Source organism: Trichechus manatus, unplaced genomic scaffold, assembly GCF_000243295.1.
Source record: "Trichechus manatus latirostris isolate Lorelei unplaced genomic scaffold, TriManLat1.0 scaffold00006, whole genome shotgun sequence".
Lineage (NCBI taxonomy): Eukaryota > Metazoa > Chordata > Mammalia > Sirenia > Trichechidae > Trichechus > Trichechus manatus.
In genome coordinates this window covers 2,699,085-2,725,609 of record NW_004443942.1, presented here as the reverse complement: position 1 = coordinate 2,725,609, position 26,525 = coordinate 2,699,085, and the positions used below count along the sequence as shown (strand labels likewise).

The 26,525-nt window shown below is 43.0% G+C and overlaps 1 protein-coding gene across 1 annotated transcript in view; it reads left to right on the top strand.

Annotated features, from left to right (window-relative positions):
* IRAG1 (inositol 1,4,5-triphosphate receptor associated 1) overlaps positions 1 to 26,525 on the top strand; it is a 150,481-nt gene that overhangs the window by 98,870 nt on the left and 25,086 nt on the right. Inside the window, 7 exon segments of the mRNA XM_023737217.1 lie at positions 1,014 to 1,631; positions 3,868 to 3,946; positions 15,986 to 16,109; positions 18,910 to 18,940; positions 21,927 to 22,067; positions 22,538 to 22,669; positions 24,729 to 24,870. Coding sequence (XP_023592985.1) covers positions 1,014 to 1,631; positions 3,868 to 3,946; positions 15,986 to 16,109; positions 18,910 to 18,940; positions 21,927 to 22,067; positions 22,538 to 22,669; positions 24,729 to 24,870 — 1,267 coding nt within the window.

Here is a 26,525-nt window from a genome sequence, read left to right as displayed (position 1 = left end):
AAAGCTCTGGAAACGTTTCAGTGCACTCATAAACAGCTACTCAAATACCCAGATACAGACATATATGCTCCTCACAAAGCAAATTTCCCTTGGGGAGCAAAAGTAGAGTGCAGAATCTTAGAACTTCTGAGCAGTTAAGATACTACCTTTGCAAGAATCATCTCATCCAATGATTCTTTCTTTCTTCATTTATTTAATTGTACTTTAGATGAAGGTTTACAGAACAAATAGTTTCTCATTAAATAGTACACATATTGTTTTATGACAATGGTTAACAACCCGACAACATGTCATCACTGTCCCTTCTCAACCTTAGGTTCCCTATTACCAGCTTTCCTGTCCTCTCCTGCCTTCTAGTCCTTGTCCCTGGACTGTTGTGCCCCATTAGTCTCGTTTTGTTTTATGAGGCTGTCAAATCTTTGGCTGAATGGTGAATCTCGGGAGTGACTTCATTACTAAGTTAAAAGGGTGTCCGGGGGTCATCCAATGATTCTTAGCCTCTTTTGGATCATTGAATGCTTTGACAATTTTGTGAAGGCTGTGGATTCTTTTCCCAGAAATACACACACACACACCCACACACACACACATTTGCATACAATTTCAGAGGGTTCACAAATTTGATGGGAAATCCAAGTCCCAAAGAGTTAAGGGCCTTTCTAGGCAGAGCTACAACTAAAATCTGGGGCGGTTGAGTTGGGGCCAAGCTTGTGACTTCCTGGGCTGCCCTCCACTCCAGTCTTCTCCTCAGCTTCTAGCCTTTGGGAAGTTTGTGGCTGGTTTTGGATTGCAAGTCCCATTGCCTTCTCTGTTTTACAAACTTCAGGCTTGTTTGCTAACTCAGACCTGATTGAGAAACCTTCCCCTCCCACCTAGCCCACCTCCCCCGCCCCCACATCCAAATGGGCTCCTTAGCAAGGTTTGTGGGAACAGAGGCCCCACATCAGAAGTGACCCTCCCTATCTTCTCCCCAAGCTGCCTCCAGAGTCCTAGCTCTATCTTGTCTCTTTCAGAATGTTCCCAAAGGGCTAGCTGACCAGAAGCAGAATGACCAGAGGAAAGTGTCTCAGGGCAGGCTGGCTCCTTGCTCCCCCATGGTTGAGAAGTCCAAAGAGACTGCAGTAGAACAAAAGGAAAACTTCGATCCCCTCCAGCACCCCATGACCACACCCAAGGGCTCAGCTCCTGGCACAGGCAGTGTCGGGAAAATGGCCCTGAACAGCCCCCAGCCGGGCCCTGTGGAGAGTGAGCTGGGGAAGCAGCTCCTGAAGACAGCCAGGGACGGTGACCCTCTGCCGAGAAGTCCAGCCCTGGGCTCTGGAGGGGTGATCCCCCTCTCCCCTCAGGGGAAGGGTTCATCTGGGGAGCTGACAGGGCCCAAGGCTGGCTCCAAAGCTGAGCTGTGGCCCCCGGTTTCCCGGCCCCCCCTGCTGCGGGGGGTCTCCAGGGACAGTGGCCATGAAGAACTCAGCCCCCGGCTACAGAAAGTGCTTGCCAAGCTGCCACTGGCGGAGGAAGAGAAGCGTTTTTCAGGCAAAGCCAGCAGCAAGCTGGCCAAAGTGCCTGGGCTCAAAGACTTTCAGATACAAGTGCAGCCTGTGAGGATGCAGAAACTAACCAAGCTCCGTGAGGTGAGTTCCTGGGGGCTAGGTGGTGTGTGTTCCAGGGCCCCCTGGGCTGAAAGGCCTCTGGGCTAAGACTGGGGCCTTGGGCAGGGCAGCTCTGGCCTGGACTTGGGCCTTGCAGGACCGTAAACTTCTCCACCCTGAGAAATCAGGCCCAGTTGTATAGTTGTCTTCTTAAACACCAGATTCAGGTGCTTTTTACACAAGTTACTAGGGAGAGGTCAGTCTGGGATATAGTAGCCATACAAAGCCACGTTTCAAGCGGAAAGTGGGTTTGTGGAAGACACATGGGCCCCTCAGTCTTGGGCTATTTCCTTCCTCCAGCTGGAGCTGGCAGTTCATTAACAGGAACCCCTTGATGGAGTGCCTTGTCACTCCTAGGACTGGGCCAGGCAAGGATGAAATAGCTTTTCCTTTATAATGCCCAAACTTTCCTTTCTGTGCCTATTAACAAAGGGTCTCAAGTCCATCCACAAGTATAATGATGGCCATCAGGGGCTGCTCCTCCTGTGTTAAATTTCTTCTGACTTCTATAGTGCCCCCACTTTCATTGGCCATCAAACCAGGCACAGTGGTCATTTGTGGGGCTGCCACCCTGTGCGGGAGGAGACTGGTGGTATCCAGAGATGTAGGGGAGAGAGCCCTGAGTATGTGAGGGAAAGAAGGGGTTAACAGGACAAGGCAATTTGGACTCTTCTCTTCCCCAGAAGGCCAACTCAGGCTACAGGCCAAGGCAACTGGAACCCAGTAGTGTGGGACCCGGGGCCCCCACAGGAGGAGCTAGACAAGGCTCTCCTGGCTGCCCTACAGAGGGTCCACAGGGCAGGGAAGGAAAAGAGGCACCGGATAGCGTTCAAGCACCAGGGAGAGGATTTCTGTGACAGCAGGGATGCATTCAGACTCTGGCTGTTGCTCTATTCAGAAACCTCCCATGATGCTGAGTTGGAGGCTCAGGGGGAGCTGAGGCCTGGCCACTGAATTTAAAATTTTATTCAGAAAACTTCACCCAGCCAGAAGGACCCAGCTAACTAGTAGATCAGCACAGGGCCTGTTGGGGCTGCCCGTGGTGGGCCACAGTCCCAGATCTCTGGTGAAGGTAGGGCCAAGGAACCCGACTGCCAGGGATTTGCCCCATGGGCCCCTGGGCATCAGAGGCCAGGCCTAGGCAACAGATACTGCCACACCCCAGAGGTTTCTCTCACCCAGCAAAGAAGGTTTCAGCTCTTCACTAACTACTACCCTGACAACTGAGCATGCCTTCCCACCCCCAATCCAGTATCTGAGAGCTGATTGCCTGTGGGCCACTGGCTCTCTAAGGAAATACCTAAACCACCCTGGCTGTGACTTCCACGGGGGCTATGGGCATCCTCTGCTGGCCTCTTCCTTTCTCTCTTTACCTGGGTGCAATACCACTCAAGTTGCCTCTGCTATACAGGAGACTATAAAAATCCACTTGCAGCACAAGTCACAAGGAGTGAGAAGCTCTGTCAGGCATTTCCCCTTGAGGACCCTGGTCTAGTGTTAATTGGCTTGGAGCTGGTATGAGCCTACCTGCACCACATACCTGCAGTCAGCGTCTCCATCTCTCCCCGGGCTATGACTGCTGAGGCCCCAGGTAAGGTAGTGACATCAGGGCCTGCCGCCTTGGGGCGGCAATTCCCAGTCCTCATTTGTCTGGAGAGTTTAAAAACTCAAGAGGTGCCATAAAAGGTCACAGAGGAACAGAGTGGATGGGGAGGTCACAACTCCTGGAAGTGGATACACACTGCCCAGAGAAACAGGGCAGGAAGTTCCAGCCAGCTCAGGGTACAACCCTGAGACCAAAGATTGTTTCCAGGGGCTATATATAACCAGGGGACCCTCTTGTACCCAGAGCCCTTAGTTATGCTCCTATTTGTTCTCCAGGCCTTCTACAAGGCTCAACCACCGTGTTATCTGAGCAGTTTATTCAACCTGAGGCACTCAGCTTATTTAAAAAGCAGACCATGCTGAGGAGAATTCTTAACCCAAGGAATTGTGGCACTAATCGTGAGTTTTAGGCACTATGCATCCACAGGCTCAGAGAGGAGCTGTCTTCCTGGTGTCCCTCAGATCTTACCATGTCGTGACTGTCTACCCCACCTTTGAGGTTGACCTGTAGTATCTTCTACCCAAGGCTTAGTGGTCACAGAGCCATAGAATCAAGAGAAGAGTCAGCCTGATGCCATCATCTGAAATGTTGTCTTTTCTCTTTTCCACAAAGGAGCACATCCTGATGAGAAATCAGAATTTAGTGGGGCTCAAACTTCCAGACCTTAGTGAAGCCGCTGAGCAAGAAAAAGGTAGGTGCGGTGGAGGGGGTAGATGCTCCCCTCGGGCCAGGGCTGGAGTCGTTGGTGCTGAATCAAGGAAGGTAAACATGTAAGCACTAGCTTCCTGACAGCAGTCCTTGTCCACACCAGTAGTTAGTGTGCGCTGGACACAGAGGGGACCCTCAGTGAATATTCGCTGATGAAACAATGGTCTGGGAGGGTCACCCAAGCCTGAACTTCTGACACTTCCTTTTCATTTTCCGCTCACACCCAGGAAGCCACCCTAATATATCAGTTCCTCTTTTAAAAGGCATCAGAGTCATCTCTTGCTTTCTAATCTGCTGCCACCCCAAAGTCCAAACCCCAGCCCTTCCCTCCCAGGCGACTTCTAGTCCCCACCCCACCCCCAAACCTCCAGGCTTTCCACGACTCCATCCCCATCCATTCTGTCAGACTTGTCTTCTGAAAACAAGACGTTCAACCTCTCTCCCTTTCCCCTTATGCTGCCCTCATCTCCTTGCTTACCTCTCCTGATGTTCTTGGTAGAGTGTAAACCTCCTTGACCTGCCACTGATCCAGCCCTGCTTCCCAATGCCCCCAGCATCTTTCCTTGGCACCATTTTTCAGCGTATGTGTGTTGAACATCACTGGGAGCCGGAACTGTGAAGCCTGCTGTCCAGCTTCAGTCCCCATTCTGCTAGTGACCCACCATCTGACCTGGACAAGCTACTTAACCTTTTGATGCCCCCCCTACATCAAAAATGGGGCTAATAATAGTACCTACTTCCTAGGGTTATCATGAGGATTAAATGGATTAAATGGGTTAATATTACCTATAACAGTGCCTGGTACACACAGTAAGTGTGGTCTAGATGTTAGCTAGGATCCCAGGTGGCACAATGGTTAAAGCACTCAGCTGCTAACTGAAAGGTTGGCAGTTTGAACCCACAAGTTGCTCCTTGGGAGAAAAGACCTGGTGATCTGCTCCCATAAAGATTAGAGCCTAGGAAAACCTATGGGGAAGTTTTACTCTGTCCTATAGGGTCACTATGAGTCAGAACTGACACACAAGTGTTAGCTATTATTATCCCTAGAAGTCAAGGATCTTTGTGTGTGTGTGTATGTGTGTGTGTCTTCATCCCAAAGTTCTTATAACAGTACCTGGCACCATTAGGCCCCGAATAAACATTTGTCAAATAAAAAAATGAAGGAAGATGTGGCAGGGAAGTTGAAATAGGCACACAAAATAAATTCTATGACTATAACCAGAAGTGCCATGGAGCACTGAGCAATGGGCACTGAGCAATGAGTATTTCCAACTGCCAGGCTCCTGCCTACCCTTCCCTCTTCTCCAGACCCTCCTCCCTGTGTCTGCTCACCCGCTTGCCTCTATGCCTTTGTTCATGTCATGTCTCCCTCCTGATGTGCCATCCCCTCTCCTCTCTGAATCCTATCATACGTGTGCCTCAAGCAGCAGGTAAGTCCCACTAGCTCTCCTCCTTCCCTATTCTATTGCATTTGATTGCCTATATCCTACTTCTTTTGATCTAATTATAAAAAATAAATTTTCTATAGCATTTTACATAGTACAGTCATGCACTGCATAATGTCCATTTGGGCAGTGTCTGACTACATATATGTCTGTGGTCCCATAAGGTCATAATAGAGTTCAGAAATCCCTACCCAAGAATGGGATGTAGCAGATGTAACTGGACATAGCAAATGCAGCAGCTTCCGGATTGTGCTGCCAGGTATATGATGTTATAGTACATATATAACCTATAATACATGTGTCTTGAGAGTCATAATAAATGCCTATGTTACTGGCTTATGTATGTACTGTACTGTACTTTCTACCATTATTTTAATGTGAACTTCCCTTACTTACAAATAAAAAGTTTACTGTACAACAGTGTATGCTTTGACTCATAGGCAGCAGCATCCAGTCTGGTGTATCGCATGTCTCTTGAGTGTTATAGCGTTATCTCTCTGCTTAATTTTCTTTCAAAAATATTACCACGAAGTGCATCATGGCTCCCCAACACAGCAAAACCAGTACTAGTGAAACAAAAGGTTATCAACGCGAAGGTAGAAAATCATTGAGTGCTATTGCTCAAAATTTAGACATGTCACACTCGACAATCATGATGATCCTCAAAAACAAAGAGAAAATTTTCCAAGCTGTGAAAGGATTGGCTCCATTGAAAGCTACAAGGCTAACAAAAAACATGAGAGGGACCTATATCAGATGTGGAGAAATTGCTAATGATGTGGATTGAGGACCAAACACAAAAGTGAATCCCTTTCAGCACGTTGACAGTCACTGCTAAGGCACAAAGCTTGTTCAGGATGCTTAAAGAAAAATCAGGACCAGACTACGATATGGTGTTTGTACAACATCCAAATCACATAACATCCTATTTCACAGAACATATTGTGGACATTAAGCAATGCATCACTGAATAGTCACTTTACACTCCTAATTTAATCTAATCCCTCCAGTAACTAAGCGAGGTAAATATTCTTGTTCTCATCTTGCAGTTGAGGAAACTGAGGCCCAAATATCTCCTGACTCCATATCTCATGTTTTTTCCATCACACGGGTAGTTTTGAAACCTTTTTTTTAGCTGCACAATATTTTATACAAACTAATCTGCAGAATGCCAATATGTGGGGGAAAGTGGGACTGCTCTGGCTGAAGGGAGTAGGAGGGCTTGGCTGTGCACCCCTAGGCCCCCTCTCTTTTCACTTGTAGCCTTGAGGCACCTCGATGGATCCCAGCTTCACAGAGTACCCTTAGAAAACCCTTGTCCTACATTATGTTGCCCATGGTCAGTCTCAGCATAAAAGCCTTCTGGTTATGGATTGTTCTATAGTGTGTCCAGGGTGTCACCAATGCCATTTGAAGCCCTGGTTGGAAATACAGTAACTAACACTCCCTCTCCAAGCAGATCACCAGATGTAAAATTTTGACCAAATTTTAAAAAGCACCAAATTAAAAAGGAAAGTGAACTCTCTTTAGAGAAAATCTTTTGAAAATATATACATCTCTGCTTTTTAACTTTAATTTGCTTATTAAAGCATATTAAAAACACTAGGAAAAACTTAAAATTTCACCCACAACCCCATAAATTCTGAAAAAGCAACAATTTTCATTCTTTCCAATATTTTGCCGATATTTATAATTTTTCACAATTGATTTGATTGTATAGGTATCACTTCCTGTTTCTACTTTTTTACATAATCTGTTTAATAACTAATTCCATATATTTTGACTTGTCATAACATTTATCCTTTAATGGGTACATAATCTTTTGTTCTGATGTATCTATTGTTGGGTATTTCAGATGTTTATAGTTATTTTAACTATGATTAACAACTTTAAACAACTACTACTATAAACAACTTTGTACTTGCAGTTTTATTCTTTCTTCCTTCAAATTATTCCCTTGGAATAAATTCTCACACTTGAGATTCACTGGGTCAAAGTGTAGAAATATTTGCATTTACCAAATCACTACCGATTTATAATACTGCCTACGAAGACTAAGTGTATGTCTTTCTCCGAAGCATTACCAGCACTGGACCTTGCTTTGCTTTTGCTCCTTATTAGCCAAAATGTAGTAAGAACCAGATAATCAATTAACAACAACAACAATAATGTATTATTATCATTGTGAGTAATAATGTATGAAACAGTACTTCATTATTATTTCAATTAATTTGCTAACAAGCTCAACTTAAATTTTGAAAAACATTTATTTACTATTTTTATTATTGGGTCAGTTAGCTACTTGTTTCTTTGCCCATGTGTCCACTGAGTCTTGAGTTTTTTGTTAGTTTGTTTATTGTTGGTAATTTTTTTTTATACATTATAGATATTAATCTTTCATCTGCTATATTTTCTAAGTGCTTATTCTGGTTTTTTTTTTTTTTTTTTTGCTTTTTAACAAGTTTTTTGTTATTTCAGAGAAGTTGTAAAGTATTTATGTAATACTTTTTTGCCCATCTTTTCCTTTGAGATGTCTTCTATTATTTCAATTATTATAAAAATATTACTTCTCCTTAATTAGGATTACAAATCTATTTTCTACTAGTTTGTCTATAGTTTGATTTATTTATATTTATTTTGCTAATACCTTTGAAATTTATGTTAAGATACAGGTATTTTAAGATTTATTTTCAAAAAAACCAAAAACCAAACCCATTGCCATTGAGTCAATTCTGACGCATAGTGACCCAATAGGACAGAGTAGAACTGCTCCATAGAGTTTCCAAGGAGTGGCTGGTGGATTTGAACTGCTGATCCTTTTGATAAGCAGCCTGAGCTCTTAACCACTGCACCACCAGGTCTCTACTTCCTGTAATCTCAATAATATTTTAACAGTGTTTACATTTTTGTTATTTTGTGGTTTATATAATCATAGTTTACATTCTTTTTTTATATATACCAAAGAGTAGTTTTGGACTCTCGATTCTGTTTTATTCTGATGCATACTATACCGTTTTAATTGTTGCTGCCTTATCATATGTTCTAGTGTGCAGTGGGACTAGTTGTCCCTCATTGCTCTTCTTTTTCAGAGTATTTGTTAATATTCTAGATATGGAGATTTAGTGCAAAATAATGGAAAGAGCAATTGGACAAGAAGTCAGGAGATTTGAGTTCATGTCCCAGTCCAGATACCAATTAATAGAGTCTTTAAATATGTTCCTCAACCTCTCTGGGTCTCTGTTTCCTCTTGGACTAGATGACTTCATAAGTCTCATGTAACTCTAACCTTCAAAGATTCAAGGATTCCAGGTCCTTCCTGCCTCTTTTCTGCCTATTTCTCTAAATAAAATTTATACCACTTTGTACAATATTTTAATTGTGATTGCTCTAAAGCTACACATTGGATTTAGAAGAACTGTTCTCATTTTGTTTGTTTTTATAGTTCATAGACTTTTGAATTATTTAATTTATAAACATTTAGTTCTCATTCAGGCACATGATTTGTCCCTCTATTAATAAAGGTTTTCCTTTCTTTTTCCTCTGAAAGATTGGAGGTTATTTGTATAGGTGTTCCGTATCTTTTGTCCACCACATTCTGTGTGAGTAACATTTTTACTTTTTCATTTATGAAGAAGATTCTTTTTCATTAGATTTTCTAGTTAATAATTAGTAGCATAGATGAATATGGCTTGGTTATTAAGCATATTTCTTGTATAATAAATATGACTACTATTTTCGAATGGTAGCGTGATTACTACAATTAACTAGCATGATTACTATAACTAGAGTGATTACTATGTGCCAGGTACTATGCTAAGCATTTACAATATTTCACTTAATGCTCACAACAACTCTGGGATATGGGCCTTATTATCCTGATTTTACAAATAAGGAAGTTAAGGCTCAGGGAGATTAAGGTCACATGGTTATTAATTGCTGCAGCCAGGACTGGAATCCAGATGTATCTAAGTCCAAAGGCTCTTGACCACTTTATAAAACGTTTCTCTTTTTCAAATTCACAATCAAACTATCTGTTATTTTTATTTTATCAATTCATTCGTTGTCTTCTTTGTGTGCATGTGAGCACATGTGTGTATCTGTGCCTGTTTTATTACTTTGGCAAGATTCTCTAATGCAGTAACAGTGATAAGGAAAACACTTGCCTTTTTTCTGTTTTTAATTACTTTTTTTTTATGTTTTTCTTCAAGGGCCATGTTGTGTCTTGTTACTCAATAGATGTACTTTTATTTACAGGAAATATTCACTCTTCTAAGTTTAAAGATTTGTATTGAATTTTATCAAATATGTTTTGGATATCTATTGGAAGAATTATATGTACTATATCATTTAAGAAGCCCTAATGGCGTAGTGGTTAAGAGCTCAGCTGCTAACCAGAAGGTCAGCAGTTCAAATCTACCAGCTGCTCCTAGGAAACCCTATGAGGCAGTTCTACTCTGTTCTATAAGGTTGCTGTGAGTCAGAACCAATTCGACGGCACCTAACGACAACAACTTATCATTTAACGTATTAAGTAGTGATTTTCCATATATAGAAATAAACTTTGTGTTCCTGGAATACAACTTACTTGCTCATGATGTATTTTCTTTTGTATATACTACTAAGTTCTGTACATCAGTATCTCTTTTAAAGTATTCTGCAATTTTTCTGTATTAGTTAACTTTAAGATAAATTGGTATGTCATAGAGGCCCCAGAAAATCTGATAACACGTAGGAGAGAGAAGCATGTTTCACTCTTAAGTAACAATTTCAAGATGAGCTGTTCAGGTTAGCAAGTGGCTTTACTCCACATGATAATGCAGGGAACCTAGCTTCTTCCCTGTGGTCATTTTGCCATCCCCAGACGTGTTATACTTGTCTACATGGTCAAAGCTGGATTGTGGGCAAGTCTGTGTTCCAGCTTGTAGAAAGGAGAAAGAGTGGAAGTACAGAGCAAGCAAGTTATTTTTTTTTAAATATGTAGGGCAGCAGTTGTACACATTCCTTTAGCTCCCGTTGCACTGGTGATGACATGGTCATATGGCCATACCTAGCAGCAAGAGAAACCCCTATGTTTTAGAATAATTCTTCTGGACAGATTGTGAAAACTGGCCTGAAATGGGAGAGATTAGAGACAGGGAGACCAGGGCAAGAGGATGTGGAAGTAGCCTGGTAAGAGTGATGAGACTATGGACTAAGATGGGCAGGTTGGAATGTGAGGAGAACAGGTTTGAGAGCTCTCTGGCAATCAGCTTGGCAGGACTTGGTGAAGGAATAGGGTTGAGAGGGAAACCAGGTACCTGTCTGCATGGCGATGTGGGTGATGGTGCTGTTAATCAGGATTCAGAGCATAGGAGGAGGCGTTGCTCACTTGTGAGGGGCTCCTTCCTCAGGAAGGAAGACAGTGAGTTTGGTTTGGACATGTCGAATGTCCCTGAGCAAGAGTCAGACAGACCTGGCTTTGCATTCTGGCTCTACTACTAACTGGGACCTTGGGAAATCTAATTTGCTGAGCCTCAGTTTCCTAGTTTTCTGTTTCTCCAGAAAACAAGCTTAGCAATATTTACTTTGCAGAGCTATTGTAAGGAATAAATGAGGAAATGGGCATAATGCATAGTTGATGTTCAATGAATGGTGACCACTGAAATGATATTTATGACCCTTATCCAGGTGGCAATGTCTAGAAGGTGATGGGATATCTGGACCTGGATTTTTAGGGAGGTGTGGGCTGAAGTAGAACAGTGAATTGAATGGGACAATCTTTCTAGGCAACCCCAGTCTGGGGCTCAGAGCCCTCAGGTCTCAGGCAGGGAAGGCCTCCCTGAGAAGACAGATCTGAAGAAAGCTCATCCCCAACTAGTAACTTTGGCATATTGGGGCCATATTGGGGCTTAAAGCATCTTTAACTAAAGCCCCAAAAATTACTTTTCCAAGTACCTGAGATATCCAGAAACAGATGTTTTTAATAGGAATGAGCTAGTACAGGCAGCTTTTAGAAAATAGTTGTATTGTTTTTGTTAAAAATGGCTGACGATATTCATTATCAAAACATTCAACCAATAGTGAAAAATACAAAGAAGAAAGAAAAAAATGCTTACAACAAATACCCTTTTCCCCACAAATACAGGAAGGAGGGAGTTTATGCTATATATACTTTTTTGAAGTAAAAAGTATTAAACTTTAATTGAACTTGAATTAAAGTGAAGTGAAACTGAAGGGATTGCTGAATTTTGGTAATTGTTTTCCCCCAAAAAAGATATATTAGTTTCCAAAAGTTTAAAAAACATATTATGAAATAGGTTGATGGTTGGAGTTATTGAGGTATTTTCCTTACATGTTTCAAATGTTGATAGTACCTATTGACTTCCTGCAGGAAAAGATGAGAGTGGCAGTATTTCTTCCCATTTTCATATTTCTTTCTACCTTTCCATTTCTACCTATACAAATGTTAAATTATTCTTTTTCTGTTTTCAAGGTCATAACATTCACATTCTGTAACAATAATCTTCACAGTTGTTTAGCCTTAGACTTATATGTAAAAAGGATTTAATACTCACTACTAGTCCCTTGACCATGGAACACCACTCCCAAGTTTATTATTTTGATTTATGTCTTGTTTAGCTGGACTTCCCACAATAGTTTTCCTAAAAGGGATCAGAGGTGCTATGTTCTCTGAGTTGTAGCATGTTTCAAAATATCGTCTTTATTCTTGAAGGACAGCTTGAATGGTTATAAAATTCTTGAATCACTCTTTCCCTCAAAACTTTGTAGATGTTGCTCCACTGTACTTATGTTATAGAGAAGTCTGAGACCTGCTGATTTACAGTACCCTTTGACCTCTACCTGCCCTGTAAGTGGCTTACTTTTTCTGTGAGGATAGCTGAAGAATCATTTCCCTACCTTTTTTATCTTTTTAAGCATGGTATGTTCTTTCAATCTGCAGGCTCAGTTTTTCCCTCAATTGAGGAAAATTTTTTTCTTATTATATCTTTGAATATGTTCTTTGTTCCATTTGTTTGATTCTGTACTTCAGAGACAATGTAATTCATAGATTGTTAATCAGTGTCTCAACTCCAGATCCATTATTCCATCTCTAAACACTTTCATCTTTCTTTCCTTTTTTGCATTCCGTGTGATCATTTCAATCCGCTCCCCCAACCCCCGCACTTTACTAATTCAGTTTGAAATTGTATCTGTTTTATTTCTTCATATTTACAATATCTTGGTTAGTTCTATATTTTCTAATTTCTTGGTTAATTTTGTTATTTTGGTCCTAAACTTGTTTCCTTAAATTGTAATCCTCATCCTTCTTTGTGTGATCATCTCATCACACCATTGACTTGTTTTCTTTTTCAGGTTCTGATTTATCCTAGAGTCAAAACATTTGTGGCATACATTTTTATGTTTCTTGCAGCTATGTTTCCATCCTGACATCTGTCTTCTGCATGTTTCCTTCCTTTTTTCCTTTATACCTTCCCTCCTTCTTTCCTTCCCCTTTTGGCTATAGTGTTTTTGCATGGTTGGCATGCCATAGTTTTCATTTTATTTCTTTTTGATCTGGACATTTCTACCTGGATCTTCTCTTTACCCAGATATGTTGTGTAGGTAAATTTTCATTGACTCCTTCCTTCCCGTCTGAGATCTTTCTCTTGCTTTCAGAGCTTTAGTTGAGGGTTGGGTATTTCATGTTTGTCTGCTTTGTTTCAAAGGTTACAACAGGGTAGTAGGGGGAAAGGGGAAGTTGTGATGGAGCTGTGAGTAGCGTATTTGTGGAATTGGTTTCTGCTCTATATAAGATGTTCCCAATCTAAAACTTTGGGTTTATTATACGAAATTGGGGGCATATCCTATTTTCTTGGGTAAATAGTGGTGGGTTTTGGATTGTTTCACCAGTTCAGGGTATTATTATAGAGACAGCCTGCCCCAGGTGTTATTTTCTCAACTTGACCCAATTGTTCCCAGCAGCTACTTCTACTCCCCTGCCTGGTAAGGGAAGGAAAACATAGAAAAAATCCAAGGAGTTTGGCCCTGCGATATTTTTCAGAAGTAAAGGAGCTTGAGTTGGGGCTTTTTATGTATCTCCTGCCATTCACTCCATCAAAGGGTCTTGTTTTATTTATTTTTCTCTCGTCTTAACAACAACAACAACAAAAAAAACAAACTAAACTAAACCCAGTGCCATCGAGTTGATTTCTACTCATAGTGACCCTATAGGACAGAGTAGAACTGCCCCATAGCATTTCCAAGGCTGTAACTCTTTTCAGAAGCAGATTGGCACATCTTTCTCCCATGGAACGGCTGGTGAGTTTGAACTGCCAACCTTTTGGTTGGCAGCTGAGTACTTTAACCACTGTGCAACCAAGGCTTCTTCTCTTTAGTCTTACTTTCTGATAAATCCCTCCATATTGTTCAAGATAATCAGCTCTGAGAGAACACTGAAATCATTCTGCTTTTCCTCTTTCTCCTCCTCAGTAAGGAAAGCAAAATGGCAGCACAGGCTGCTTTTGTTTTTATTTCTCTTTTTTCGCTCTTTGGAGTGTTGTTATGGTGGAATGGAGAGCCTTCCAGATAGCCTGATTCTTTCGTGCAGGAAAAAAAGGTATGAAGGGTTGGAGCTCTATATTTATTTCTAGCTATTTCTGTCTTTCTCTGGTCATCATTTTTAAAGATCATTCCCCTCTTCTGTATTTGAGAGTTCTACTCTGTCCTGTAGGGTCACTGTGAGTCGGAATCAACTCTACAGCAGCAGGTTTGGTTTTTTGGTTTTGGTATCATTTTGGTTGGTTTAAAATTTTTTTGCTGTTATTGTGTTACTTTGGTTGAGTTCAGGGGTAGGGTGATTCTTAGATCTGCCAGTTCTGGGATCACCCTTCAGACATTTTAACAGGGCTAAACGCCCTATTTACTTCTGTTGTTGCTGCTCAGCCAAAGGGACTTTTCTAGGCAAAAGCCCCCGGATGGCTTTCATGGGATTATTAGACCTTACATGCTTCAATCAATCATATAGCTTTCTCAGAAGCCCACTGCTTAATTAGCTTTCTGCTGGGTACAGTGGGGATACATAAAGAAAAATGAGGCCAGAGTTGCCACAAGGTTTACCATCTGTTGCATAGAAACATCAGATCCTGGAGACAACCCAAGGGCTGACAGTAGCTAAGAGAGTATCTAGTGCAATCTTATATCCAAAGAAGGATCCTTGACTGCCCTGTCTCTGACAGGCGGACCCTCCAGACTTTGTTTGGATACCTTGAGTAACAGGAAACGCAAGAACACCGTTCTGCTATTGGAAAGTTCAAAGTATTTAAACATTCTTTACATTAAGCCAAACTATACCTCCCCTTCTCTCTTCATGGTCTCCCTTTGAGGCTTACATTCACATGGCTCCTAATCTTAACTCCCTTTAGATGACTACCACAGATATACCTGTAGTCATGATCTCTAGCCTGGCCTATAATCGTGGAAAATGATTGAACAGATTGGAAAGCTGCTGGGCCAAAACCCACAAGAGACGGTAAAACATGGATAAATATAAAGTCCTGCATGCAAGTGGAAAGTAACCATTGTACAGGATGAGGCCCATGTAAAAGAGATTTGAGGGTTTTAATTAACCCAAAATGTACTGTGAGCTGATAATAAGGCACAGAAAGTATATGCTACATGAATAACAATCGCCAATGCCATGGACATTTGCCAATGTCCTCCTGTGCTAAAAGCTTGTTAGAGCACATCCGGACAGCAATGAACAAGAATATGTGCAGGCAGGGGGTGGTGTCTGGAGGCCATGGCCCATAATGGACAACAATTAACAGCTGGAAAAATTGGGCTAGAGCCTGAGAAGGAAGCTTTTGAGAGGCATAAGAACTATCTTCAAACAGGAAAAAGATTTATGGAAAAGAGATATTTGGTTTGTTCTTTCTGCCTTCAAAGCATAGACCTGGATAGTTTTAGGAGGTAGAAAAAGGATGTTCATTGACTCTGTTGACTAGGTGGCATCTATATTTCTGAGATCTGTAAAAGACCTCATGACCTTAGCTTTACCCTGGAAAATACTTGTTTGTATTCTTATCCATAGGGGTATAGAATCAGATGCGGATTTCTAGGTAGTACACAGAGGGTGAAACTTTTTAATTCACTTGAAGAATAGTTGGACAATCGGTCCCCTAAGAAGCCTGCCAAAGAGTGAGGACTTTCCCAAACATTATAGCCAAGCGGTCAGCCAGCTGGCTTCTAGCTATCTGAAACCAGCATCTGACCCCAGGAACAATAGCCTGCTTCATACTGTGGTAAGCAATGGGAAGAACACAGACTTTGGAGTCAGGTAGACCTTGGTTTGAAGTCTGGCTGTGTCATTTACTAGGTCTGTGACTTTGGACAAGTTACTGGACCTTACTGAGTCTTGGTTTACCCATCTGTAAAATGGGATAATTAAGTTCTAGCTCATTGTGAGGATAAAGTAAGGTAGCAATTACAAAGCCCCTGGCCTGTGTTTATAAGTGTTATAGTTCTTCCTTGCCCCTGCAGCTAGTTCCCACAGTACTACTGTGATTTCAAATAGACATAAGGAAATTTTTTTTTTTCAGGGCTCCCTTCTGAACTCTCCCCTTCTATTGAGGAGGAAGAGTCAAAGAGTGGCTTGGATGTCATGCCCAATATTTCTGACGTGCTGCTGCGCAAACTGAGGGTTCACAAGTCTCTCCCTGGCAGGTAAAATCCGGGTGTGGCCTACAGTGGAGCCTGTATTGGGGGTTCTTGTGTTAGATTCAAGGTGGGACACTGAGAAGTATCAGCCTTGGTCCCTGACCCCAGAAGGGCCAATGTCCAGTCGTCCAAACAGGACTAATTCATCCAAAGCAAAAAGAATAATGAAAGGCCAGGCGGGGTGGTTCCAACTCAAAGAGCAGGTGGGGTCCATAGGTAGGCAGAGCCAGTGAGGAGACAAGGGTCATTGGAGGCTCACAGCAGCAGAGGTGGTGGGCTTTGGGCTAGGAGACAGAGATTTCAATCCCAGATGTACCCTTTACCTATGTCTGAGAGACTCTAGGTCAGGTATCTGTGTAGATAGAGATGCAGAACATTTGGGACCATATGAAGAAGGATTGTTTGGAATCCCTGCCAGGCCTCTTCTACACATGAGGAAAAAGTGATCTTGTTTTTGAGCCTGGACATCCTCATCTGTAGAATAGGCATCATAGTCACTCAGTCACTGGTAGGGTCCTGAGCAGGTTAAATGAAGTATGTGTGAGAAGAGGCTTAAGACAGTGTTAGCATTAACAGGCCCTTGATACCTGCATTGCAAAGTGAACCATTTCGAGTATAAAGGAGAGAAGAGAGGGGACTACTAAGCCATAGGGACTGGGTGGGTACCTGTAGGTGAGGCCTACGGCCGAGTCCAGCAACCTTGAGATTGAACTGTTTGTGGGAAAACACCATTGGTAGGATAAATGGGGCATGACAGAGCTCCCAGCTTTTAAGGGTAAATATGAAAGGAGAATATATTTTGCTGAGTGGGTGTGATATGTGCAAATTCCACACTGTAATAATCTAAAACAGATTCACTAGGGCAAGACTCAGAGGGACCTAGCAGCAAGACGAACATCAGGAAAAGTGCTAGAAACAAACAAGAAGCAGGCAGTACCACAGCTGGAAGAGGGCGTGGGCTGGGTTGGTGCAATTGTGAGAAGGCAGAGAGATGTTTCCAGAGGCAGGAAACCCAAGGAGAAGCATGCTAAGAGCACTGCAAGTTACAGAGCATGCATATATGCTGCATGTCTTTTCGTGTTTTTTGACAACCCAGTGAGGCAGAAAGGAAGATTTTGTTGTATTTTATTTTGTCATCAGTGAGGGAACAGAGAGGTGAAGCAACTTGCTGATAAGTGACAGAGTCAGGAATTGTACTCAGGTCCTTCTGGAGGCCCACAGCTCTGCCCTCCACCTTTTCTCCCCTCCAAGCTACCTATGCCAGTTTTCAAGGCACAGGTCTTTGCATCAGGAGCTGGCCATGTCACGTGGCTTCCTTGCCTAAATCCCGCCTCCCTGAGTCCTTGGGGCATTCTACATTTTTAAAAAACTTATGTTCTATAGCAAAAAAGCAAAGTGTGAGTCATCAAAAATAGAAAAAAGAAGCTTGGTTAATAATTTAGGAAAATAGGTATATTGCACGTAATATCCAAACAAACCCAGGAGTCAGAGGTAAACTCAGCCAGTTTTGATAAACCATTTAAATAGTATGTGAATGTTCTATATGGCAGTTAAGATTATGTTAGACTGCAAAGTAAAGGGGCTGATGGGTGGAGTTGTGGCAAGAATAGTAGCTGTCACACATCCTTGTGCTTGTTTATCTCATGTTCCGTACTCTGCTGACTTGCCAGCCATGGGGTCCTGTTGCCTCATCCTGACAGGAAGGCCCTCACAGGGATGAGAACCAGCCCCTTGCAGAGATGGCTGACCCCTACCTTTGCTCTCAGGGTCCCTCTGCACCTGTCAGAGGGAGGAAGCTGTGTTTCCTGAGAGTCTTATCGATGGCATGCTCTGTTGCCAAGTCTTATGACGCTGATAGGATCCCTCCCAGCCCTCCCCACCTCAGCAGAGGAAAGGGGCTGTGCATTATTTACATTGTTCAGGTTTTAGAAAGGGGCCAGCATTAGTTACTAGCAACAGCTCAGCAGCAGCAGCCAGCATAGAGTAGGCATGCACATGAAAGGACTGCTTACTGTTGGGAAGGCCCAGGCTCTGGGGGAACACATACGAAGAACCTCTCCGAATGACACCACTCTGCCAGCTAGGCCTTTCCTGCCTACCTTCTGAATCCAGCAGTCAGAGGGGCTTCTCAGTGTTGAGAAGAATTCTGGCCATCCTCTCCCACCTTTCATTCTCTGGCCCACAGGCACCCTCAACACAACCCTGAAAGATAAGGACAGTGGATAAGGTGTTGCAGACCTAAGTAGACCCAGAACAATCATAATGGCAACTCAGATGTGTATAGTACTTTACAGTTTATAAAGTACATATTACATCCATTTTCTTATTAAGAATTCAAAACAATTCTGAATTAATAGTAATAATAGCTAACATTTCTGGTGCGCCTACCGAATGTGGGAAGTAAACACACACACATATAGGTATGACTTACATACATGACTTATACATAAGTCTTATAAGACTCCTGCAAGGTAGATATTACTATTCCCATTTTACATATCAGCAAACTGGAACTTAGAAAGATGAAATAACTTGTCCCAAATCACAGAGATAGTGGTGGCACTGCTGGAGATCTCACCCCAGGATCAAATATTTTTCACCACATTACTTCTGTAAGAGTCGATATTGAGGCGAATATTTCCCGGACTACAGAGCACATACACAGGGTACTCTGCATATTTTCCATCCCAGCAACTCAGCTTGCTCCATTCCTAGAAACAAATGGTCTGCTGGTCATTCAAAGTCACCCTTTGGTTTATTTCATAGAATGGATAAAGTTCATCTGTGTGTTTTCTTTTTTTCACAGTGCCCCTCCACTCACTGAAAAGGAAGTTGAGGTAAGTGACTCAAGAGCTTTATGAAATTTAGTGCCTGTGCTTGACTGGGCTTATTCAAAACATTCCCTCCTCCGGCCTCTGGTCCTGACATTTTTGCATAAAAAATGGGAATGAGTGACTGTGGGGTAATATGGATGCCTGTGACAGCCCTATTGAACCTTTAAGATCCCCAACCCCAGTGCAGTTCATGGAAGACTTTGACAAAGTCGTTCAGGGGTGAGAGGTTAGTTGGAAATTCCACATTCCTTCAAGGATTGTTTATGTTCTTTAAAAGTATGACTTACATACACCAAGTCATTGTAGAGGCTACAAAATGGAAATAAATTTATTTCAAAATTATTAAAAGATAGTCAGATTTCAAGTTTTAAGTTTTGGCCTAGAGGAAGAAGGCACTTTCTTTCTGAAGGTTTCAGACATAAGGAAGCTGGTTCAGCCAAGGCAGGAGGCTGTGCTGCAAGCTCTCCAGCCTCCCCTGATTCTGCTATTACTCTTCTTGAGGCTCCTGTGTCCCTGTAGAGATGCTGTCCCAGTGGGGATGGTGACTGAACTGAGAGGAATCTGCAGTTTCTTTCTGGTGAATGGGGTAGATGGAGAAAGAGAACGCATCAGAGGTGAGACGATGAGGACAGCTGATACCAGTGCTAGTTGGTTTCCAAGACATTTATGTTGGGGTTGATATAAGGCAGGAAGCAAGAATGTGGATGATTCCAGAATCTCTTCATTCTGGGTTGGGAGGATGACAGGTTTTGTAGTCTTCATAGCTTGGTTTGTCATTGATAACAAGAAACTGAACATACCTGTCCTGAGACCCACTGGACCAGATAAACAGAGAGGCCAGCCAGTATGAAATATCTACCACAGATAATAACAAATAAGCTTATACACAGACATTTTACTTATATTTTACAACACACTCTTATAGCCATCCTTTCAGCTGATCCTCCCATCAGTTCTGAGAAGCAGGTGGAACAGGAATTGTACAAAGGAGAAAACTGAGTGAATAAGTAACTTACCCAAGCTCCCAGATCTAGTACTTACTTAGCAGACCAAGATTGAGACCCAAGTCTTCCAACTGAATATAAGACTTTTTATGTCACATTAAAATAAAAGGGATAACCCAGGTGTGGAGCACTAAGCATTGTTCATAATTGATGGCCATAACTGGACTGAGGCCTAAGTAGGGCAGATAATTCACATCACTGGCCTGTGAGCTCAAATCTCCCCCACCCCTGATATCTGTGAAGATGGGGCTGGGGCAGTTTGTTTAATGGCCAAATCCTGTCCTCAGATATATATGGCACAATCAGCTTGCAGCGCAGTGGAAATAGCACAGGCTTTGGAATCTGACAGTCTGAGGTTGAATCCTGGCTTTTCTACTCACTTTTTGGGTCACCTTGAACAAGTTCTGTCTTGGTATCTTTTCCCATAAAATGGATATAACACTTCATTTTGGGTTGAACTGTGTCCCTGAAAAGTATGTGTTGTGGGAATGGGTTGTCTTTGTTATGTTAATGAGACAGGATTAGTGTAGGGTGCATCTTAAGTCAATCTCTTTTGAGATATAAAAGAAATTAAACAAACAAGTGAAAGAAGCAAAGATAGGGGAAGAGACACGCCAAGCCACATGAAGGTTGCCCAGGAGCAGAAGCTCAGAAGAGACAAGGACCTTTCTCCAGAGCTGAGAGAGAAAGCTTTCCCCTAGAACCATAAAAAAACCTGTTGCCATCAAGTCAATTCTGACTCACAGTGATCCTATAGGACAGAGTAGAACTGCCCCATAGAGTTTCTGAGGAGCACCTGGTATATTTGAACTGCTGACCTTCTGGTTAGCCGCCATAGCTCTTAATCACTACACCACCAGGGTTTCCTCCCCTAGAACCGGTGCTCTGAATTCAGACTTCTAGCCTCCTAAACTGTGAGAAAATAAACTTCTGTTTGTTAAAGTCATCCACTTGTGGTATTTCTGTTATAGCAGCACTAGATAACTAGGACAGCTTCCTATCCCAGAGGGTTGTTGAGGGATTAAATGAGCTAAGGTGCATAGAGCTGAATGCGGTGCTGGCATGTGATAGATGCTCAGTAAGGAGTCATTCTCAGTATAACCATCATCATCATCATTGGGTCAATTCAGTGCCTTCAATTCTCTGTCTAGGAATGTCTGCCTGCCGTGGGCCATGTTACACGAACTTCAGAAGCTCAGGCAAAGCTGGAATCATCTCACAGTTTGTAAATCTTCTCCCACTTGACTCAGGCAGGGCAGGTGAAGGCTGTGAAAGTGAAGACCATTGCTTACTTCCTCTGTGAAATCCATCTGTCAATTTTTCCTCCCCAGTAACTTCCTATTCTAGGAATTCCACATCTGGTCAGTACTACCTTTTCAAAGTTTATTCATGCAGGCTGGATTTTTGGCATGGAATATTTATTCCAGAAAACTTTTCTTAATAGAATCATACCTGGCTTTATTTAATCTCCGGGCAGCTACTTAAAGCTGCTATTGCTGTAGGACTTGGAATGCTCAGGCTAGATGCTGTTTGAAGTTTACTTTAAGTCAACACAGCTTAAAACTCAAATACAATTTCTTTAAATACAGTGATTTCATTCAAAACCTCCAAAACCCCCATGAAATAAATCCCAGCATAAATCCAAACTGCTTATACAACCAGCTGCACTGGCCTGAGTTTGTCTAAACCCAAATACAGGATGTTATTTTCTTGAAGTGCAGGGAAAAGCAAAGTGTCATTCCCTTATTATTTTTCAGAAAAATGCATTTGGTCTTTCGGTCCCAGTCAGGACTTAGCAATGACTTCAAGTTTCTACTTCACCATCTTTTGTGCAGTTTACTGTGAAGTGAGAGTTTCACTTGCACATGGATGCTTTGCTGACAAGGTCCAGGAGCTGTTGTAAAATGCTCGTGCAAGAAACACCTGCAGCCTAGTTCCCCACAATAACTCCTCCTAGCATCTCTCCCACACTCTTTTCCCAACAGAACGTGTTTGTACAACTGTCCTTGGCCTTTAGAAATGACAGCTACACCCTGGAATCTAGAATTAGCCAGGCTGAAAGGGAACGGAACCTGACAGAGGAGAACACTGAGAAGGAACTGGAAAACTTCAAAGCTTCCCTTATGGTAATTATGGAGACTGAATTTGGGAATCCTTGGAGGAGGGACTGTCTCCAAGGGACATGCTAGGTGTCCCACTTTTCCCCATCACCCACCAGAGTCCCCTGAAATGAGAAATCAGACTAGGGCCCTGAGCTGGATATAGAGTCTTCCTCAGAGAGCTAGGAGGAACTGAGGCAGAGATCCTGGAGGCCTGGTTACATCAGGACTGTGGCCTCTGAGCCCTTGGGAGCTCTCAGGATGGGGCTGGGGGCCTGGGGTAGTAGTGGGAGCTCCCCAGGGATTAGCGGCCTGGATGTGACTCCTTTCAGGCCAGCCAGGTAAAAAGTATCCATACTGGGCTTTTCCAATCCCCAAAAGAAGCTTTAGCCTGGGTCCTGCTGAGGTTACTCCTCTCAGCCAGGTTGGGGCCCAGGGCTCATGAGCCCAAGTCTGGGTGCACAAGAACCCAGGTGAGACTCCTTCTCTCCCCTTAGTCTTCAGCTTCACTCTGGCACCACTGTGAGCACCGGGAGACCTACCAGAAGCTGCTGGAGGATATCACTGTCCTGCACCGCCTGGCTGCCCGCCTCTCCAGCCGAGCTGAGATGGTGGGGGCCGTCCGCCAGGTAAGCCTCACCATGCCCGAGCCTTGCTGACTGGCTATGCTCTGCCCACAGGAACTACAGCAATAACATGACCAGCTACAACTACAGATGCCACTCATCAATGGCTTCCTCTGTGCTAGGCATCTTATGTACATTATTGCAGTATTTTTCAGAGTATTTTTGGTGGACCACTAAATTCTTGAGATGATCCTTGGAAAAAGTTTTCTGTGGACATATAAGTTTGGGAATTGTTGCTTATTATCTTCCTTTCATGGAGATTTATAACACGCTTCGGCATAATCAAGGCTTTGAGTAGTCCTATAGTAAAGAGAAGTGTTTAACTTTACCTATGTATTTCCCAAATATATTTGACTGTATGATCCCCTCCTCATTTCCCCCACAAAATACATATCCACCTCCGATGCAACTAGTATTTGGTAAAACATGATTTAGGAAAAACTTCTGTTTCATTTAATCCTCCCAGCAACTCTGTAAAATAAAATATCCTTTTCCCCAGATGAATAAATTGAGTCTCAGAAGGGTAACCCATTCGTAAGTGGTAGAGCTAGGGGTTCAGGTCCAGGTCTGGCTCCCCTCTCAGCCACTCTGAAGTCCCACAGCACAAGAGCATGCCCTGCTCCAGCAGTGGAATCAGATGGCCTGAGTTCTAATCCTCGCTCCACCACTCACTCCTTTACCGTGTGACCTCAGACAAGTTACAAGGCTCTCTGAGCTTCAGCTTCTTCAACTAAAATGAGGATGATTACAGAATCTGCCATTGAGGGTTACTATAATACATGTAAAGCAATTAGATGTTATTATTACTGTTGTTTTTACTATAGACCCATGTCCTGCCACATTGGTTGTATGAGATTAGCGTTCCTGGGAAATATCACTGAACAGTTCTCATGGAATGAAAGGAGGACAAATGGCTGAGCTGTCCCACCCCTGTGTTTTTCTGGGGAAGGGGCACCTGAGTCAGCAGTAGCACCCAGGGGTTTACTCCAGCTGGAGGCTGCAACACAAGGAGGACTTTATGGAAGTGAGTGGTTTCAGCTCACAGCTGCAGGGGACCTCTTCCAGGGAACAGCCACTGAGCATGTTCCTCTGAGGGATCCAAGGGAACAGAAGAGGAGAAATACCTTCTTCATTTTGTACCACCCTCCAAAACATGTTTCTTAGTCCATGTGTCATTCACTCCAGTCTTTAGTGCTCTCCAAATGGCTTCCCCACCCCTAGTTTCTGTGTCTTTCAGCTCTCTCCTTCCTCTCTGGTTCCACACAACTAGTTCAGGCGCTGGTCCTTGCTTTCCTTGTTGGTCTCACTGCCCCAGTTTCATTTCCTACAGTCTAATTTCCACTGCTGACCTGATTATGTCACTCTCTTACTGTAGGACATTCAATGGCTCCACTTTTCCTTCAGAATAAGTCCAAATTCCTTAGCCTAGCATTCAAGGTTCTTCAGAACCCAGCCCTGACTCATCTTTTCCTCTTGTGAAAAAATCCAACTGCTTGCTGATTCCTACATAAGTAAGATGGCCTGTACTATCCTGGTTTGTCCAGATAATCCTGGTTAACGCCTGTTGTCCAGCATAATTTTTAATAGCACCCCCTTTTACTCTCCGAAAGATTCCTGTTAGGAGAATAAACCCTCACTTATACACAAGTCCTATGCTTTTCTGCCTCTAAACCTTTGTTCTTGGAATTCCCTGGCCTGGATGCCCTTCATCCCTCTTGCTCACATCTTCATGACCAGATGCTGCCTACACCCTACGTCCACTTCATTCCATCTCCATGAAGCCTCCCCGACCCATTCTCCGCAAGCATAAATTAATCTCCCCCGCCTCTCATCTTCTGTGGCATTGTGGTTGTGCTGTTCCCTTGTTCTGCTTGAGTGCTGGTGCCTGAGACCATTTCTCAGCTCACGTCGTGGACAGCAAACTCTTAAGGGACAGAGTCATGTCTGATTGGTCCCTGTATCCTTTCAGTTATTCCAGCCCAGAGCCTCACTCAGAGCAAACAAATCCTCATGGAGCCATTTATTCAACTGCCCCATGCACTCACACTCTCCTTCCCTGCAGGAAAAGCGCATGTCCAAAGCAACAGAAGTGATGATGCAGTATGTGGAGAACCTGAAGAGGACGTATGAGAAGGACCATGCAGAGCTCATGGAGTTTAAAAAACTTGCAAATCAGAATTCAAGCCGCAGCTGTGGCCCCTCTGGTAAGGATCTGGGCTCCAACCCCATCTTGGCCCTACAGGGTAGGCCCGTGATGGCTCTAGGCCAGGATCATACATACCTATCATGGCAGCCCCAGGACCTGTTTCAGGTTGAGCAGAGGTCCCTGCTTTTGCCCAAATCCTGCCCACAGGAGCCTGGCAGGAGCTGCTGTGGTGAACCTGGGGGGCTGGAACCAGAAAGCATGAATTGTCCCAGGTGACCTCCTGACTCCCAGCACAGTTAACCTGAGTGCTCAACCACTTACACATAGCCCACAGGCTGCTAGAGCTCTCTGTGAGTGACCGGCCCTGTGAGAGTCACAAGTCTTTGTGCTCTGGGTACCCTTTTTAGGCACCACATGGTAAGGAAATTAGAATTTATCTTGGAAGGCATTAGGGATCCAACCAAAGATTTTAATCAGAGAAGTGACATGATCACGTATGTAGTTTAAGGAGGTTCTCTCTGACTGCAGCGTTCCAATTACATTACTGGGACAAAGCCAGAGACAGGGAAACCCATGAAGATGCTATTACAACAGTCCAGGTGAGAGATGAAGCCTGGGCAGTAGGGATGGAGGAAGAGGCTGGATAAAGGAGATATTACTGAGATAAATAGCAACTAGTGGGTAAGACAAATATTTTAAAGAAATACTTTTTTTATAAGCTCCTTACAAATATTATATTGACTTTTTAAAAAATAATTTAAGAACCCTATAAATATGTCTTTCCCTTGAGCTAGTATTTACACTTTGAGAAATCTGTCTTAAGGAAATTGTGCAAGGCCGACAATATTGAAAATATTGAAGCTGTCAAGGATTTCATTTTACTTGGACCCACAATCAACACCCATAGAAGCAGCAGTCAAGATATCAAACAACGTATTGCATTGGGTAAATCTGCTGCAAAAGACCTCTTTAAGGTGTTAAAAAGCAAAGATGTCACTCTGAGGACTAAAGTATGCCTGACCCAAGCCATGGTGTTTTCAATCGCCTTATACGCATGTGAAAGCAGAACATGAATAAGGAAGACCGAAGAAGAACTGATGCATTTGAATTATGGTGTTGGTGAAGAATATTGAATATATCATGGACTGTCAGAAGAACGAACAAATCTGTCTGGGAAGAAGTAGAGCCAGAATGCTCCTAGAAGCATGGATAGCAAGACTTTATCTCATATACTTTGGACATGTTATCACGTACTCCTCCAGTCACTGGAGAAGGACATCATGCTTGGTAAAGTAGAGAGTCTGCAAAAGAGAGGAAGACCCTCAATGAGATGGATTGACATGGTGGCTGTTATGATGGGCTTAAGCATAGCAATGATTGTGAGGATGGTGCAGGACTGGGCAGTGTTTCATTCTCTTGTACATAGGGTTGCTATGAGTTGGAACCAACTCAACGGCACCTAACAACACAACAACATAGAAGTTGCTGTAGGAGCACAGAAGAGGGGCCATCTAATGCTGCTTGAGAGAGTCAAGGAAGGTTTCACAGAGGGATGGCACCCGGACAGAGTTTTAAAGTAAAAATAGGAGTTCTCAGTCAAGAGAGGGAAATACATCCCAGGCAGAAGAAACAGCATGTACAAAGGTGTGGAGGTTGGAGGTGAGAACAACATGAAATAAATAGTTTTGATGAACAGTGTTGGGACGTGATGGT